We start from the raw sequence: 18,763 nt of genomic DNA, 5'->3' as shown, positions 1-18,763 counted from the left end.
AATCCTAGGAGCCCACTATACCAGACAGCTTTGAACATACGGTTGCCGTGAGCAGGTGTACACATTTTACTGTTCACGTAGCACACTAAAATGTACAGGCCTGTTTTCAACTTTTTATGCAAAAAACTTGTATGTAAATACCGGAGTTATGAGATGGAAGAAACCTATTCCAGGTGCATGCTAGGATAGGACTTTGAAACTGTCCAGTAAAAACCCATTTCCCAAGCAGTAGCAGCCAGACAGCTCAGCCAAGACTGACCAGTGCTAGAATTGGCCTACCCAGTTCAAGGAGCCAGCCCACTGCTCATGTGGTGAACACAGCCCGTGACAGCTAGAGGCACTGTTGGCAGATGGCAGCCAAGTGACGCTGCGAATCCTGTTTCTGCCTTGGAGATGCAGGTGCTGTCCTCGCCCCTACTTTAGCTTAGTGCTAGGCCAAGAGGAAATGGCAGACACTCAAGACCATAAGCTTCGCAGATCCCACTGGGGTCTGGAACACTGGCTCATGGGCCTCAGAGATCTGACGACTCCTAGAACACCTAGCTGGAGGAGTCACATGACAAGTCCAAATGCCCCACCGAGGCCCCAGATACATGAGGGAAGCACTATGGGACCAGCCCAGCTAGCAGCTGCAGACTGCTAAGCAGTCAACAATGGCTGGCACAAGAAGCAGGTTTGCCTAGCAGAGCCCGGCTCTAAAACTTGAAGATACAATAAAATGAAGTTGGGAGTTTGTTAGGAAAGTCACTGAAGTTAAATAACAAGTAGTCCCGACTGAACCCACCCTACAGATTACTTGGCAGGCACTGTATTGCATAGGACACGTGAGATCACAAGCAACCAACCTGTCCCCCCAAGTCATTTGGAAATACTTTTTAAATTCTTTTATTATTATTTTTTTTAACAAATGGCCCCAGGGATAGGGGACCAGGGGAGCAGGGAGGAGGGGAAGCGAGGCCCCAGCCCCACAACCCCTCCCACCCACCCCTTTCCCCTTATATATTTATAATCTATATACAAGGCCTGGGGGGGTAGGGGCAAGGGGAACTCCCTCAGCGGGGTGGAGGCAACCTAGGCTCCTTGTCCCCTCGGGACCCAGGCTCTTCTGCCCGTCGGGAAGACCCTTCTCGGGAAGGTGGCCCTGTCCGCTCCCAAGGCTTCGGCATCCAGCGTAGGGCGTCAGGCGGGGAGGCCTGGGGGCGCGGGGGAAGGCACATGTGAGAGGAAGTAGGGCTCCATTCATACTGGCAGCTTCGGGTGGTAACACGAGAATTCAGACGGGGATACGGGGGCCGGGGCTTTTCCCTCACCTGCTGGTGAAGGTCAATGTGCTGGGTGCGGAAGACGCCGCTATAGGTGGAGGGTGTGGCTTTGAGACGGGAACTGAGGCCAGACAAAGACCTAGAGGAGGAACAAGTGTTTGAGGAGAGCTGAAGGCCTTGGGGCTGGGCAGTCTGTATTCCCAGCTGCTTCTCTTGCCTTCCAGCGGGAAGAGTACATGACGACCCGGGTCCCCCAAGGCTGCTGCTGAGTTTTCGATAATCCTGGAACGGCTTTAGTTCTACTGGGTGAAACTGAAAGAAAAAACACTCATGAGCCTCCTGTCTCTCAACCCATTCACCTTCAGATCATGAACCCCTACCCTCAACTCTTGCAGTTGCCCAGCACTACAGTTCCTGACCTTACCTCTGCTCGCCCCAAGCTAGGGGGGAAGGGCCTGGCAGGTGAAGGCAGCACCCGAGGAGCAGGTGGGGGCCGCACAGCCAAACTGGAAGGCTGCAGAGCAGGGCCCACAGGTAACAGAGAAAGGGGGGGCGGGGCAGGAGGCGGCACTGGCGGCAGGGAGCCAAAGTTCACCACAGGCAGCTGGGAGTCCATCATGGGTAGAAGCATCTGTAACAAGAAACATGGGTCTGTGTTGGGGGCAGAAAGAAATGTCAGAAAACCTGAGCTAGAGTCAAAACCATTTTAAAAAGCCAGAGGCTGGACAGAGAGAGACTGAAGGGGAAGTAGACAGATAAAAAGTACCTGCTGGGCAGCCCCCGAGGGGAGGAAGCCACTCTGGCCACCAGGCTGCAGAGGAGGAGAATAAAAATCTGAGGGGGATGGCAGGTCCGGGCGCACCTGTTGGGCAACGGGAAGAAGTATGTCAACTCCCCCACAGCGCTCTCCTCCACCCCCAGCTCCCTGAGCCCAGCACCTGCCCACCTCTTACCTGAAGCAGGGGCGGGTCAGGCAGAGGGCTGGGGCAGAAGGCTGGAGAGTAGAGGAAGGAAGGTGGGGGGTAGAGAACTCCAGCCGGCAACTTCCCCAGCTCCGTAGCTTGCAGTGCTGAGAAATCCAGAAACTGGCCCTTGACGGCCACCCCTGAGAGCAGTGCTGAGGGGGGTGCCGGGCCCGGGGGGAGGTACAGGGGCTGTGACCTGCAAAGACATTGGGGCAACAGGGAAGAAAGGTGTCAGGGAGCCTGAATCATTTACTCCTTTAGTCTGAGCACCCCCTTAAGTCCATTAGCCTTTAGTACCTAGAAATGTCCCCCGCCTCCCTCTCCCCTGAAACATGGCTCCATTTCCTTCTGACTCCCACAGCATCTAGTCTTACCTGTAAGGGTGCACTGGTGTCCCAGAGCGGAAGCCTCCATTGCTGGGATGTAACTGAGAGTCGATGGCTCCCCCTGAAACCTACAGAAAAGCAAAGCTGGACTAACTCCATTTTCTCTGGTCAAGAAAAGCTCACCCACCCCACCACCTACAGTAAAGCAAGGAGAGAAATGAAACAACAACAAAAGTTTACAACTGTGCAGACCGGAAGGCTTTACTGTACGAGACGGCAGGCGGAACGGGGTTGCGGGACAGGAAGGCGGGCCCACCTGCGAGCTGGGAGGCCCAGGGCTGCCATAGAAGGTCTCAGGGTACAAGCGCTGGCCTGCGGAGCTGGGCTCTGGGCCACAGTGCCCGGGCCCCAGGCTCCTGGGTTGTGGTGGTGGCTCAGCGGACGCAGAAGCACTAGGGAGCAGCTCCCAGTCTCGGGACATGGGAATGGCCTGGGGAGGAGCAGACGAGTCAAGAGGGCTCTCTGGGTCATCTTCTCCAGAAAGAGAAGACCTTGCCACCCGACTCTCCCCACGAACCTCAGTGACGGTTGCCGTGAGCTCTTTCTCTGCTTTTGAACTGTCTCCCACCACTAGGCGCAAGTCCGAGTCCTGTGATCATGAGGCAGGGAAGGTTGTCCCACGATCCAGGTGTGTCCTCCAGGTCCCACCACCAGTCCTTCCCTTCTCTCCACTCAGCCCCAGATCCCCAGATCTGGCCCATGCAGACCTTGTCATTGGTGCCAAACTGGCCCGGGGGACCGGGCCGACGGGATGGCCGCAGGGGGCCAGGCTCCGGGCCTCGGTCTGCACGCTGCAGTCGTTCTGTGCCAATGGGACCAGGGGGCAGAGGCTGCTCCCGGGGCAGCTCCTGGGGGGGAACACAGTGAAGTGGGGTTGGAGAAGGAAACTGAAGCCCAGACAAGGGAACCCCCAGGACACACAGAAGGGGAGACAAAGAGCCACAGCCGGAGTCCCAGAAACATTCCTTGTAGCCATTTTTGACCCTTTTTACCTTTCTGTCCCCATCAGGGGGGGCAAGTGGCCGTCTCCTAGGAGGTTCAGAGGGTTCAGAGCCAGGTGGACCCTCACCAGGAACAGCATTCAGGGGTGAGGGGCCTCCAGGCCGCTTGGGGGGCCCCTCTGCTGCCCCCTTGAGTCCTCCATCAGGGGAACTTCGCTGGCTGCAGGGACCTGACGATACCTGAGAATCCCCACTCAGGTCCACCCCACTGTCAGACTGACTCATCTGAGAGGAGTGGAGAAGGGTTAGTTAGGGAGGGCAGGAAGCACCCCAATCCCTGGCTGGTGCACACACACACGCACACACTGAAGAAAGGAGAAACGATGTGAGGGAACCACCCAGACCCGACCCAGAGCAGGCGGGGACGTATGGCCAGCGCCGGGGAAAACCCACCTCAGACGCTCCCCTGCTGGCCCCACTCACCTCCGTGGCAGCCACGTCCTCAAAAGGACTCAGGGGCTCCATCCAGGGCTCCATGGGGCCAGGCCGGTAACTCTTCCGACTAGCGGCTGGGAGGAACACGGACAGACGAGGCTGTGAGGAACTGCTGCGGCCCGCCCGGCTCTCACGGCCCTTCCTGCGCTCAGTTTTGTTTTACTCACCAGTATGTAAACGATTCCAGATGTGAGGGGTCAGGGCCTCTGTCCCTGCATCTCTAGACTCGCCGTGAGGGCCTGGGCCCTCAGGTTTGGGGCCCAAGAATCCAGAGCTATGAGAAGGTGGCAAAGATTCCTAAAGGTGAGAAAGGCCAGAGGCAAAACATGAATGAGCTGGGAACTGGGGAATGCAAAGGACGGGGACAGTGAGGTGTGGGGAAGGAGGGACAGGGACACGTAGGAGGCATGCAGTGACCGAAGCTGACAATTCGGGGCGAGAACAGGAAAGAATGAAGAGAATGTAAGAGCCCCTGGAGCGAGCAGTGAAGCACAATCTCAAGCCCCATCCCTCACCTCCTGCAGCAGCTCCGGTTTTCTGGGAGGCCGCTCCCGCCGTTTGGGGGGGAAAGGATTAACCCCGGCAGCATCCTGGGGAGTCCCGCCCACCCCCCTCACCATCGGCCCTGGCTCCTCGAAGTGGAGGTCTGGGGAAAAGGGGAAATCTGTCAGCACCAGCCTCACTGTCACTGACCCTCCTTTCCTCCTTACCCACATCCCAATCCTCCCAGGCCTCTCAGTGCACACCCCAGCACCGGGCTCCCCAAGCCAGAGCCTTCCCCCTCCAACGCCTGCCTCTGGGGATGTAGACAGTCCCGCCCGCAGCCCCTCCAGCTTACCCGAACCGATGCCAACGCTGTTGTTGCTGGCCCTCTGAGGGTCATAGAGGGTTGGGGGCCGAGGGGAGGGGCCTTGAGGGGTTAGGGGAGGCCCAGGCTTGGGCCTTGGGTGCCCCCCTGGTGCAGCTGCACTCCCCTGGCGGCTGCTGAGCTGGGCCAGGGCCTGTTGGATGCCAGCAGGGTTGCTGTGGATCACCCGGTCCAGGCGGAAGACAGCAGAACTGCTCGGGGGTGGGGGAGGCAGAGGGAGGCCTGCGGGGCGCTCCTCTGGAGGGCGGCTGAAGGAAACAGACCAGCTCCAGTATTCCCCAAACCGTTACCCTTCCCCTCCAGTACCCTCACTCAGCCTCTCTTCCCTGTGCAAACGCAGGTGTGTTCGGCATTTCTAAGGAATTCTGTGCACAGATGTTCAGGGTGGACGAGAATGGGACTGGGTGGGTGTTCCTGACTCTACCCACTGCATCCAGCTCCTTCCGGCAGAGGACTTCCTGGTGCCTTTCTAACTCCCCAGGTCTCCAAACTGCCCCGCACCCACCTTCCTTTCCCTCAGGTCTCCGCCCCTCCCTGCATTTCTGAAGCTTAAGAACACACAGTTACCCACCTTCGGTTCTTGGGAGAGGGCCAACTCCTCTTGTCCCCGCGCCCTGGGCCAGTCCTGCCTCCAGGACCTCCTCCGGCTCCTCCCCCGCCGCCGGCCTTGCTGCTGGGGCCCGGGCGCCGGTTCTGCCTCTCCATGCCTGGCCGCTGACTTGAGAAGCTCCGCTTGCTCAGATCCTTGGCTCTCTGGCTCAGGTCTCCACGCGACATGGTTGTAATGCCTGGTCCAGCTCCGCTGCCCCCGCCCCCAGGAGTTCCCACAATTTTGGGGGTCAGCAGTGCCGATGGAGGAGCCTCCTTGTCCCCTCGGCGCTCACTGGCAAAGTCGCTGCTCTCGGATGCAGTCTCCCACTCCTCATTGGCCTGGTCCGAGTTCTGGTTCGACAGATCAGGAGACTTGGCAGCTGCCCGGCGAGGTGGTGGGGGAACTGCTGCAGCCGAGAGGGCCTCCTCCGGCCCGGGCGTGGAGGATGGGAGCGCCGGGGAAGAGCGCCTGCCCTCGGCCCCTCGGGCACTCTCCCGCTCCTGTTTCAGCCTCCGAAACCGGGGTGGTTTGTCCTGTTGCTGAGCTCTGCCGTGACGCCTCCTTCGGGGCCGCTCCCCATCTTCCACAGCCAGGCCCAGGTTGCTGCCTGCACCGCTGCCTCCTCGGGCCACGGGGGACAGAGGCCCTGGAATCAGCTTCTCTTTCAAAGGCTCCTTACTCGGCAAAGGACAGGCTGGAGGCTTCTTGGGGGCCAGCGACTTGGCTGGAGGGGTCCAGCTTGGGCAAATGGGTGGAGGGGGCCGCCCCCCACCTCGGCCTCGGCGTGATGGCACCCCCCTGGGAGTGAAGACGCGCCCACCTCGGGCAGTAGAAAAACGGGCTGGGGCCGGTGAAGGAGGAGCTCCTGACGGTGGGGGAGCAAGAGGGACCTGGGTGAGCACGCCTTCCTTGGGTGGCGGGGCCTCCTTGTCCGAAGGGGCCAGATCACTCTCGTGGGTCTCGCTGCCTGTTTCTGAGCCCCGTTGCCGGCGCCGCTTGGGGATTTCTTCATACTCGGAACCCTCACTTCGTGTCTCACTGGCAGTGCGGCCTCGGGGAGCAGGGGGGTGACTGAGTCCCCCTGCCCCACCTGCACGCCCATCATCTCCACGAAACTCTCGGTAACTGCGGAACTCTCGGCTTCGGCCTCCCCGTCCTCGACCCCCGTATGTCCCCCGGAAACCTCTCCCTCTGGCAAAATATTCGCCTCGTCCCCGGCCACGGCAGGAGGTAGGACCCACTCTTTCGTAGGAATAGTCCCTCCGAAGCCTCGGGGCTGGGGAAAGGTTCCCACTAGGTGGCGTCTCCTTGGGGCCCCCCATCTTCCCCTTCGCTGTCTTGAGTGGGTCTGGCTTTGGGACCTTGAGGGTTTCATCCCCCTGTTCGGGGGGCTTGGGAGGCAGCTCCTGGACTTTGGTAGGAGGTGGGGGTTTCTTTATCGGCCCGGCGCGGCGGGGAGGGGCCCCCGGCTCCTCTAGAGGGCCTCCGCGCCTGCTGCTGCCTGGGCGCGGGCCCCAGCGGGTCTCAGTGCGGCTCTCTCTGCGAGCTGGCGGGGGGCCTTGGCCTCCCACTCCTCGGGGCGGCTTTCGGTTGGCTTCTGGCCCTGTTAGCTGTGGAGTTTCCTCCTTGGGGGCCTCCTTCTTGGGCGGCGAAGCTTGTATCTTGGCTGCCTCGTCATTGCCTGGGGGCCAGGGCAATGGGCGGGGCCCCGGGGCAGTTGGCTCCTCCGGAGGGAAGCGAGGGAGGGGGGGCCCAGGGGCTCCATTCTCAGGAAAGCCAGGATAACTGGCCAGATAGGGTGGAGGGGGAGGCACTGGAGGGGTTTCACTCCTGAAGAGAGAGACAGAAAAGAACATCTCAGGATGAGGACAACTGGAACTGGGTGGGGAACCGAACTCGGACACTCCTGCCCTGCTTATCCCCGGCCTCACCGCCAACCCCGTGCCTCTCCTCCCGGCCGAGGTCCGTCCCCAGGAGCTCACCCAGCACACCCACTGCTCTCACCTCATCCCCTTGTCGTCCTCTTCGGCAGCCTGTCGCAGCGGTGAGGTGAGCGGGCGAGGGTCAGCGGGTGTGGCAGCGAAGACATCTCCTACCCAGGCCAACTTCGCATCCACTGGTGGGGTGCCCCGGTCCCGTAAGAGGGGGCCTGCATGGCGCTCGAATGGCTCTGAGCTTGAGCCCCCGCTGTCGGAGCGCTCCCGGGGGACGAGGCCTGAGGCAACGACAGCCCTGTCTCGGGACGGCCCTCAGCCCAAAGGCCCCGCCCCGTCAACATCAGCTCCTGCCTGCTCTCCCGAAGCAGGGCACCCACTGCGTCCCCTGGAAACCCATCCATCAATCCCAGTAAATCCTGGCCAAGGAAAGACCACTGTTTCTAACTCCCCAAGCCCATCCTTGTCCCAGAGAGCTCCCTCAGCAGTGCTCAGACCATGGCTGCCCTCTTCACTGGGGGCCTTTACCCCACAGCAAGGTGCGGTCCCCACATCCCAGGACTGAAGGCCTTACCAGAGGGATGCACGCCAGGCGGGTAGAAGTCCAGAGGGGGCCGGCCCTGGAGGAGCCGGGGGTCCACATAAGGAGGAATCATCATCCAGCGGGGATCAAAGTTCATCGGAGGCATGGGTGGGGGCCGACCCAGAGCCCCTGGGTACAGGGCCTTGGGAGGGGGAGCCTGTGGAGCTGGCACAGCCCCTACGGTCACAGGCTGTGGTGGTGATGGGGGTACTGGGGCAGGGGGGGTGGAGCCCTGTTGCTGCTGCTGCCACTGCTGTTGTTGCTGCTTCAAGAGCTGCTCCTGGAGGGGAGCAGAGAGGCGTCAGGGCTCCCGCCCAGACAGAAAAGGAGCTGGTACAAGAGCAGCTGTGGCGTACACCTGGACCAGAACTGGCAGGGGGCCCAGAGGGAACGAAAAGGTAGTGCAGACATTGGAGCGAGACAAAAAAGCAGCCCTAAAGAGAGGAAGTAACTTGATCTCACCTGCTGTTGCCGCTGGAAACGAGGAGGTAACGACTTCTGATATTTGGGGTAGCCCAAGCCCTGACTGGGGGGCTGCCGGGTGGGACCAACCCCATCACCCTTGGGTTCCACCTTCGGGGCTGGGGGTGTGGCAGGAGAAGGAACCTCTTCTGGTGGTTCAGGACCCTCTTTTGAGGGCAGTTGGGGTTCCACTGCATTGATGAAAAGACACTTATCAGAGAGGTCTAGCCCATCACAGACATTCCATGAACACCCACAACTGCAGCTCTCACCTCCAGCTCCTTCCCTCTCTAAAGGCAAGTCCTTCTCACGTATAACATGGCCTCCCCAGAGCCATTGGTCTAGTGGGATTGCTGTCCCGTGAAACCAACACACTAATGCGGTAGAGTCTTGCTCCACGTGAGGCCATGAAGCGTGGTTTTAGGTTTCCTGTTAAGGAATTCAGGTAGCAAAACCTCCCCCTCACTCAGACGGTCCAATAAGCCCAAACACCTGCCTTCTATTTCACTTCCTCCCTCCACACCGCTTTGCCCCAAGCAGAGGAGAGATCTGCACCTGGTGGCACCTGTCCCCGTCTCCATACCTGGGCTGGCTTCGAAGCTGCCACTGCTGGTGCTACTGGTGCTGCCACCACCACTCACCAGGACAGGAGATGGAGCCACACCTGGAGTGGGGGTGGCCTGGGCAGGAGGAGCCTGTGCTGGCTCGTCCAGTTCTTTTTCTGGTGTTGGGGCTGGTGCTGGTGAAGGAGCAGAAGGTGTGGGGAGTTCTTTGGGGACAGCAGGTGGTGGCGCTGGGGCAGGAGGGGCAGCAGGCGGGGCAGCAGGCTCTGCTTTGAGCCGCTTGTCGGGTGCCCCAAACTTCTCATCAAGTCGCTTGAGCTTCTCCGCACAGGCTGCCCGGCGCTCCTCCTGCATGCGGCGCTCCTCCTCTTCTCGTCGCCGCCGGGCCCGCTCCACGGCCAGGGAGATCTCGGACGAAGACTGCTTTCGCCGCTGCCGCCACGCCTCATCCTCATCTTCAGGTGCTGGGGGCTTGCAGGGCGGGCCCCCACGATCCTGTCAATGGGCAGACCCAGCGGGCCAGAGGGGTCAGTCATTGTTTCTTATGATCTCTTCTGCAGACTGACTCACTGTCTAGAGCTGTAGGTGCCAGCACCAGGCCTTGGGGTGATGTCCTCTGAGTAGGGACAAACTCACCATCCTAATCTTTTTGTGTCTTTTCTCCTTTCAGAGGTCCAAACAAACACCCAGGCCTCCTGGTTCTTACTCTCTAGCCCCCAATTCACCCAGATCCCCTAACACAGGGAAGCTCCAAATCTTGTCAGAGATTCTCCCAAGTTCTCCACTTTCTGCAGCCCATTTTGACCCGCCCTCCAGCTTCCTCAATTACTGCTCCTTCAATCATGCAGCTGACACTATCAGCCACAGCTGACCCTCTCAAACTCTCACTGTAGACACTCACTGGGTAATCGCCAGGAGGGCCCCAGTTCCCAGTGGGGCCCCGGTGCGGTGGGGGAGGGGGAGGCTTCGGGGCAGGAGGCCCCAACTCTGTCTCTGGAGGCCGAGAGGTCTCTGCCCAAGCCGTCTTGGGCGGGGGCGGCTCACTGCCAGCGGAGTTGCCCTTTCTGCCATTTGCTTCCGGGGGCCGTTCCTCCCCAGCAGTTGCCTGGGACTCCTTGCTGTGAGCAGAACAACAGTGGATTTAAAATCAGCTGCAACCCAGCTCCTTTAAGGGTGTACTAGCATGAGAGAAACTGAGCCCCGTCCCTCCCCTCCCCAGAGGGCCTTAACTCACTGGCCCTCAGCTCCCTCCTCATCGGAGTCTCGTGCGTCCTCCTCATCACTGAACTTGAGCTTTTCAGTGTAGTCAACCTCCTCGTGAGCCCCTGGGGGGAAATGTGCAGAGCAGTAACCCCCTCCACTCTGCTTTCAGATCTCAGGGCGCTTCTGGGACAGAGGAGTGTCTGGAGCTGTACGATGACTTGTACCACCAATGCCACCCTCCCCCTGAAGCCGGGACCCACTGGAGTCTTGTCGTCCTCAGGCCTTGGCTCCTGCACAGGGAGCTCCCCTACCCATCAGTGTGTTTTTTCCTTATCAGATCTTGCCTTTTGAGACCAAAATGCTTGATCCTTAATATTTACCTGGCCCTGGTCAGTGTGCTCAATGGTCAGAGTGTTGGCCTGCACACTGAAGGGTCCCGGGTTCGATTCCCAAAGGCACATACCCCAGTTGCAGGTTTACCCCCCACCCCCCAGTTGGGGGAGGCCACCAGTCAATGTCTCTCTCACACAGATCTCTCTCTCCACCCCTCCTTCCCGTCCACTCTCTGGAAAACAATGGGGAAAAATATCCTTGGGTGAGGATTAACACACACACACAACACACACACACACACACACACACACTTAACTTGCCTGCCCAACCATCATCGTTCTCCTGGTCCAGCTGGTCAAACTCTTTGAGATTATCCTCTTTAAGAATGGAGGGCCGACCCATAGGCTCCATAAGGCGCATTGGCGGCCCCGAGCCCCGGGGGCCTACCACACGGGGAAAGCGGCTGCGTGTGACAAAGCGAATGGAAGAGAAGGTAAAAGATGCACGGGTATAACCACATACAAGACAGCCTCCACCGCCAGGCTCCCACCCCAACCACAAACCCAGACGTCACCTGGCATTACTCACCTGGGCCCATCAGGGGTGGGGTATCGGTAAGGCCCCTGGGGTCCATAGGGTGGAGGGAATGGGAGATACGGGGGATACATCTGCAAAAGGGCCCAAAAGCAGCTGCTCAGAGGGATGGTCAAAGAGCCTGCCAGCTCCCTAGCCCTACCCTTCTCCCCATTCCCACGCTATGTCAGAGGCCCCTGCATTCCAGCTGTCCCCTCCAAAGACTAAGTCCTAACTTCTACCTTCCAACGCAATCACTCCCAACAAGACATCCGAACTCACGAAGGGCGGCATCATTCCTCGGTAGGGAGGGAACTGAGCTGGGCCGGAAGGCTGCAGCCCCCCCCGGGGATCATGGCCGTGATGAAGTTTGGAGTCCAGGCCCTCCAGCTCATCAGGGCCACGCCCACCTCCGTCCCTCCAAGTGGTAGAATCTATTTTGGAAAAGGCAGAGTGAACAGGGCTGAAAATGACGAGACACACTAGCTCCGAGATAGAATAAGGAATATCCGAGCTCAAAGGTAAGCCCTCACGTACCCACACCCCCCCTCCCAAATGGCAGCCACGCACTCTGGGGGCGGAGGCTTGGTCCGGGCCCAGACGACTGTTCGGCAGACTCCCTTTCCTTGGCAGCCTTGTCCTGGTCGCCAGCCGCCTGCAGGGTCGGAAATTCCTCTCGAGAGAATCGTGACAGTAGGCTTGATGCCCTTCCACCTGTTGAGGTTGGGAAGCAGAACAGGATGCGGAAGTACATTTACTGAAGACGCACCACTAAAGGGGAAGGTTCTGATAGGTCCCAGATCACTAGGCGCCTGCCTTCTAGCCCCCCCCCCCCCCCCATGCATTGGTGCCTGTTCCCTAAGAAACACGGTCAGTTCTTGGATGCCCGCCTCATCCTCATACAAGACTGACACAACCTGCTCATGTGCGCCATGGAACTGAGCAAGGTCCCCCAAATGGAGCCAAACAGGAGTGAGGACACTGCACTGAAGGTGCAGTCCAGGGCCCAGAGCCAGCTCCCCGACAGCCCGCACTCACCATCTCCATGTGCTCCATGGGTGACGCTGGTTTGTGCCCAGGACTTTACCCCGCTTGGAACCGAAGGAGTGTTCTGGGGAAGCAGAGAGAATAAACAGTGACGTGGGTGGGGGGCTACAAGCCATTCTTGCTGTTGCTCCTTCATTCAGTAGCATCCAGTCCTCCGGTACCTCGGGGGCTGCTGGGGGTCGCTTCGGCTGGTTCGAGGCAGGCGTCTGTGAAGCCGGCAGTGGCTGCGATTCCGGCGGCTGAGCGGGTGACGCATCGGAACTGGGGACGGAAGGAGGGAAGGTTATCCAGAGCCTTAAGTGCCTCCCTTACTTCTCCAACTGGAGGACAGGAATGGAACGCAAGCCCATTTGCTAATAGTTACACACACTAGGACAAAATGCTGGAACCGTGTCACCCTGCCTTCAGGCTGCTTCCCTGACAGAAAGCTAAAGGTCCCATTCCTTAGGCATCGAACAGGAATCCTGGGAATAGACAGGAGAGGGGCTTCCCTCTTTACTATTCTTTTTTTTTTTAAATATATTTTATTGATTTTTTACAGAGAGGAAGGGAGGAAGAGAGAGTTAGAAACATCGATGAGAAACATCAATCAGCCGCCTCCTGCACACCTCCCACTGGGGATGTGCCCACAACCAAGGTACATGCCCTTGACCAGAATCGAACCTGGGACCCTTCAGTCCGCAGGCCGACGCTCTATCCACTGAGCCACACCGGTTAGGGCGGGGCTTCCCTCTTTGACTCTGGCCACGTGGCTGGGCTAGACCAAGCCCAGTTTATCCCGAAGTTCAGCGTAAAAATACTTATCACTCTAGGTCTCCCACGCCTCTCTCTACCTCTTGGGGTCGGACTGCTCCTGTTTGCTTGCCCATCCTGTTCCGTCTTTCGGCACTAGTGAGACATTGGGGTCATTGCCTTTATTCTCGGCTTTCAGGCTTGGTAGGTTGGCTGGGGGTGGCATACGCCGGGCAATGGCAACTTTCCCAAGACTCTGCAGGCCATGGCGAGGGGCAACTGGAGAAAAGGAGAGAGGGTGAAGAATGCTTCACATGGGAGATCTGACGGTGTCCTACTCCATGGACCACTAAGATGTCCTTCATGCCTTACTACCAAACTTCCCTGACAAACCACCCTTCCTTTGCCCTCAGCAATCTCTGAAATCCTGTGGGAAGGCCCAGAGGCATTACATCCAAGGCTTCTATGTGGGATGGTTGATCTTGAGCCTGCAGGGAGCAAGCTGGCTCCAGACTTCTCCAAGTCCACATTTCTTTGCCTCCAATTCTTACGTGTCCAAAGACAGGGAACCACAGACACGCCTTTGTAGGAGGGTAATTGGTGTTTACTCAAAGCCCAATGTCCTCTATGGAATCCAAGATGAAGTTGGGGAGTCTCTAGTGTTCCTCTAGTTTTTTGACAAATTGTACTGTAGCCATTTCCCTTCAAAGTGCTCTAAAATGCATGCCCCATTCATGCCCAGCCTCCAATAATTAGAATTTCTGCAGGACCCTCACCAGCGGGTTTCTGGATCTCTAAGGACTTGCCCTTATACGTATCAAACAGGTTGAGCGAGGAATACTTCTTTCCATCCTTCCCCTTGGCAGTCGGCCCCGAGCGATCGGACATTGCGCTGGAAGCTCATTGAGTACGATGGGTCCTTACAGGCACCTCCCCCAAAACGTGCCGGAGCCTGTGGGCCAATCAAGTGTTTCATTCTCTGCTCCCTTTACAGACTTCAATAGAAGCGCAGGCGATACCTTTCCTTCTCGCTAGGAGCCCAGGGATCCGGCCCTCTGGTCCTTTTCCTTCGGCCTATTCAAACTCTCCAGTCCCTTAAGGCAACCACAGAGCCCAGAGAGCATGTTCCCTCTCACCTCCTGCCGAGAAAATCCAAGTAAAAATCTAGTAGCCTCCTAGTATAAATCCTCTCCCTTCTGTGCCAGTCTATAAAGGGTACCAACCTCTTCATTATCCCCACGAGCAATAATCTCTTCACCAAAATAATTTCTAGGACCGGAAGTAAAACAGGGCAAGTCCAAGCCCCAGAGAAAACCAGAGGCGTACAGCTCCATCATGCAAGGAACAGGGCTTTAGATCCCGACTTGTTCACCACCCTAACTGTGCCCCAGGTTCATTCCCAGCACCTCACCCCACCTGGGGGAGGCCTGCAGGAAGGGATGCCAGGAGCCTAAGACTTGATGAGCTTGCTCTGCCAGACTGAGGGCTAGTGCCAGAGAATTCCTCAAGGAATTGGGGTTCCACACACTACAAAGGTACAGAACCCCAACAGTTAGAAGACCTCATCGTTTTCTGCACTTGCCCCCATCCCAGTGTGCAGGTGCCCCGGTGGCCGTTCTGGCTTACCTATGAGGACGTGAGAAAAACAAAGCATTATGGAGCCGCTTCAAGAACACCGTGACCACGAGGCCACGGCCAGAGCTAACTTCACCCCCCCCCTCAGCGAGACAGCCCAACAGCAGCCATTTCTCTTCCCAGCAGCCTGCTCCCCAAGCAGGCGTCCATTTCTCGGGGGGTGGCGGAAAGGGAAGAGAGGGAGGTGGGACATCCAGCAGGGTCAGGAGGGAAGCGGGATCGGGGAGAACTTCAGGCCAGCTTAGAGGAGAGGATGGGGCCTGCTTTGTAGGTGTCTGAGGAGGCCAATCTTTGAAAATAAGTATATGGAGGAAAAGGGGATAGAAGAATCGTGAGGAGACTAAGACCAAAATAAAAGAATGAACATGAAAGCAGGTGGGGAACAATACACGTAAGCAGAAATGGTAGGGAAAGGATGCAGAGCCAAGTCAAGGGGACAATGTCGAGAGACCAGGGCGAACGGGGTGTTGGGGGGTAAAGAGAAGGGACAGGGCAATGAGAAAGGAGGGGAGACGAGGAACAGAGCAAACCCGCGGGAGCAGAGCAGGGCTGCAGAGGGGGAGTGACTCGACGCGAAGAGGGGCGTCGCGAAGGGGGCCCCAGCGCTGGGTGACGGCAGTGGAAGGAGACTCTCCAAAAGGACCGCCGGGCGTGGCCCACCTCGGAGCGGCGGCGAAGGGGGCCAAGCGAGGGGTGAGGTAGCCGCACGGCGGAGGGTGGGAGTCACGGGTCCGGGAGAGGGGGTCGCCCCATTGAGTCAAGAAGGGGAGTGGTAGGGGCAGGCCATAGCCCTGAGCGAGGGGCTGAAGTGCTGGTCCCAAGGAGGTGGTATCGGAGGGGGAGGGGCAAGGCAGGTCCCGGCTGTAGGAGGACAAAATGGCGGCGGCTAATGGCAGCTTGTCCTCCCCCGCCCCCCCCCCCCCCCCCCGCTCCAGGGCCCGCCACCACCATCGCTGCTACTGCCCCCACCGCTCCCGCGCTGGAAAAGGGCGTAAGCACTCAGCTCGCCCAGACTCACCTGGCCGGGTGCACGGGGATCCGGGACCGGAGCCCAGGGGCTCCCCGGGGTGGGATGGCGGTGGGGCGGGGGCGGATGGCGGCGGATGGCGCCGGGTACGGCTCCTCCCGTCTCCCTCGCTCCCTCCGCGGCAGGGCTCCGACTAACGGCCCATCCGGGCAACCGCCGCCCCCGGGAGCGCCCCCCCCACTCCCGCCTCCTTCCGCGCCTAGACACGCCTCTTGATTTGCATAAAGGGAGGAGCGCGTTCTACTCTCTCCCTCATTACTTCCAGGGCTGCTCTGATTAAAAAAAAAAAAGGCGGGGCGTGAGAAGCAGGCGTAAGTTATTTGCATAAAAAGGCGGGACTTATAGGCGCTTGGACACCGATTGGCTGAAGAGGCGGGCCTGCGTGGGCCGTTGAGACGTGGGGCGGGGGTGTGGCCCCGGCGGTTGGGGCTCAGAATTTGCAGCGGGGGAGGAAGAGGCGGTGCGTGCGTGCGTCGTGTGTTCGTGGAAAGATGGGAGCGGAGAGACGTAGGGACGCCGACAGTGGAAGGAAAAGATGCAGGGTCCCTCGTGCTTTCAGCAGAGGAGAGGAGCGGGAGGACGGGCGGAAGGGATTAGCTGCTGAGGGCGGAGCATACGTAACTCAGGGAAGAGTTTCAACTCTCGCATCCTTTCGCGAGACGTGAAAGAATCAGAGGGGCGGGGCCTTCATTTATTAAATCATGTAATGCAAATGAGATGGGTAGACAGGCCAATCGAAGGGTCCTGGAGTGTATCAGCTGCCTGGCGCCTCACGGGCAATCTTTAGGTAGTTCTATTTATTTGCATAATATATGCAAATCATTTGAACAAAGATAAGCTAGGAATGACCTATTCATCAAAATATTGGCAACCAGTGACAATTCGGACATTTAGTTTTATAACCTGTAATTTTCAAGATGTTTGCATATCTGATATTGTTGGTAATTTGCTTTCTTTTCGCAATGGGTTTCATTCTACAAAATGCAACGCTTTTCCCTCCTTTGTATCCTTTTATTGTCCTATTTATTACTGTGCACCAATCAGACCTACTTCACCAAGTCATTCTACAACTATGTTTTGAAGGCGCCAGAGATATGCACAGAGTATTATAGAAGCAGGGGAATAAAATCAGACCTTGCCTGGGAAGGTTCTGAAATGCTTCTAGGAAAACGTGACTCTTACTACGAGATATGAAGAAATAAGATTTAGCCAGGTTTGAGAAATAGGATTGGCCAGGGTGCATGCACATCTCAGGCCCAGTGAACTGATGAGTGGAACCATGGTTTGGGGACCTGTGCCTAAGCTTGTGTGGCTAGATTAAGGGACTACCATTATGGAAAATGAGAGCAGAAAAATTAGCAAGAGTCAGATAAGAATACTATCTTGAGGCTCATTAAGGTAGCTGAGATGGCTTCAGTTCTCAAACTGAATCAATCTTAGTGATTCTCCTGTCCCCTCTCCCTCATCAGCTACAACAGTAAAATTTCTTGGAAGAGCCATTCATACTCACTCTCCAATTTCTCCCCTCTCATTTCTTTTTTCCCCAGAGAGGAAGAGAGAGGGAGAGAGAGATAGAAACATCAATGATTGGCTGCTTCCAGCACAGCCCTACACTGGGGGGGTCAAGCCTGCAACTGGGCACATGCCCTGACCTGGCCACTGAGCCACGCAAGCTGGTTCCTCTCATTCTTTCTTAAACCCACTCGAATCAAGTATTCAACCCTACCCTTTACCCAAACTGCATGTCAAAGACAACAGTCTCATGGTTTGAAATAGCATTTATGTGCTGATGACTCCCAAATGTATATCTTCACCGGAGATCTGGCTTTCAAACTCCAGACTTGTATATACAACCATGTACTTGACATCTCCTCTCTTGGGTATCTAATAGATCATTTCAAATTCAGTATGTTCAAAACTGAACATTTGATCTTTAGCCCCTCAAAACCTGCTTGTATGCGCAGCCTTCACCATCTCAACTGATGGCAATTTAAAAACTCCGATAAAATAAAAAAACCTTGGAATCCACATCAATTCTGTTTATCTCTCTCCCCACTTTCAATCAGACAGGAAATCCTATTCTGAGAAAATATCCAGAATCCAACCTCTTCACTTCCACTTCTACTTTGATCTGAACCATCCTCATCTCTCACCTGCGTTACAGCAACAGCCTCTTAACTGGTCTGAGTCTACACCTGCTCCTACAGTTTATTGTATTCTCTCCACTGCAGCCTTTTTTCAAAGGAGGCCTCAAAAGATTCCTTTGCTCACAGATGTGTCTGTTTTTCTCAGAATAAAGGCCAAAGTTTTTACAGTGAGTTATGAGACCTTAGATGAGTTGGCCTCTTTTATGTCTCTGATTTTATTACTCTCTCTTTTAAAAAAATATTTTTATTGATTTCAGAGAGGAAGGGAGCAGGAGAGAGAGAAACATCAATGATGAGAATCATTGATCAGCTGCCTCCTGCACGCCCCCTACTGGGGATCAAGCCCACAACCTAGGCATGTGCCCTTGACGGGAATCAAACTCGGGACCCTTCAGTCCGCAGGCCTACGCTCTATCCACTGAGTCAAACCGGCTAGGGCTGATTTTTATTACTCTCTTCACTTACACAGACATGTCTCCCTTTGGGGCCCTTCTGTTCATTTTCCCTCTGCCCAGTTGGTCTCTTCTGAGCTTTCCCTAAGGCTAACTACTATCCTGACTTCTAACAACATATATTATTTTACCTGTTTTTGTTCTTTATAAAAATGGAATTGTACAGTAAGGGCTTTTTGTTGTTGTTGTTAATCCTCACTGAAGGATTATTTTCCCATTGATTTTTAGAGAGAGTGGAAGGGAAGGAGAGGGAGAGAGAAACATCAATGTGAGAGAGACATATTGATTGGTTGCCTCCTGCACATGCCCCGACCAGGGCCGGGATCAAACTTTCAACTCAGGTACATGCCCTTGATGGGGAATTGAACTTGAGACCCTTCAGTGTGCCAGCCGACACTCTTAACAACTGAGAACACTGGCCAGGATCAGTTATGGCTCTTTTTTGTCTGTCTTCTGCTCAACATATTAATGAATTTCACCCATATTGTTGCATGTAATTATAGTTTATTTATTCCTTTTGTCTATATAATAAAAGCCTAAGCGACCATTATGACAGAACAACT

General features: G+C 56.7%; 1 protein-coding gene and 1 non-coding gene across 3 annotated transcripts; both read right to left on the bottom strand.

Annotated features, from left to right (window-relative positions):
* Positions 1-877: 877 nt before the first annotated feature.
* Positions 878-15,738, bottom strand: PRRC2A (proline rich coiled-coil 2A). 2 transcript variants are annotated; one of them, XM_054721868.1, is made up of 32 exons: positions 15,593-15,738; positions 14,356-14,565; positions 13,716-13,891; positions 13,041-13,218; positions 12,369-12,468; positions 12,199-12,271; positions 11,731-11,874; positions 11,443-11,594; positions 11,176-11,255; positions 10,908-11,050; positions 10,286-10,376; positions 9,953-10,169; positions 9,072-9,546; positions 8,489-8,679; positions 8,018-8,306; positions 7,514-7,724; positions 5,489-7,339; positions 4,888-5,165; positions 4,565-4,695; positions 4,217-4,346; positions 4,038-4,123; positions 3,606-3,839; positions 3,321-3,461; positions 3,131-3,202; positions 2,870-3,043; positions 2,602-2,681; positions 2,216-2,423; positions 2,029-2,124; positions 1,687-1,893; positions 1,480-1,574; positions 1,311-1,401; positions 878-1,193 (listed from the first exon to the last, which is right to left on the bottom strand). In XM_054721868.1, the coding sequence occupies exons 3-32, from the start codon at positions 13,825-13,827 to the stop codon at positions 1,053-1,055; spliced, it is 6,471 nt and encodes a 2,156-aa protein (XP_054577843.1). In that variant the 5' UTR covers positions 13,828-13,891; positions 14,356-14,565; positions 15,593-15,738; the 3' UTR covers positions 878-1,052. The 2 variants fall into 2 exon arrangements, with proteins under 2 accessions (XP_054577843.1, XP_008155578.2); XM_008157356.3 differs by lacking the exon at positions 14,356-14,565.
* LOC114228303 (small nucleolar RNA SNORA38) lies at positions 13,403-13,533 on the bottom strand. The gene has a single exon (XR_003614454.1). It is a non-coding gene; the product is annotated as a small nucleolar RNA SNORA38 (small nucleolar RNA).
* Positions 15,739-18,763: the final 3,025 nt, after the last annotated feature.

This window comes from Eptesicus fuscus, chromosome 10, assembly GCF_027574615.1.
Source record: "Eptesicus fuscus isolate TK198812 chromosome 10, DD_ASM_mEF_20220401, whole genome shotgun sequence".
In the NCBI taxonomy this organism is placed as follows: Eukaryota; Metazoa; Chordata; class Mammalia; order Chiroptera; family Vespertilionidae; genus Eptesicus; species Eptesicus fuscus.
The sequence above is the reverse complement of the archived record's forward strand: the minus strand, read 5'-3'. Positions and strand labels throughout refer to the sequence as shown.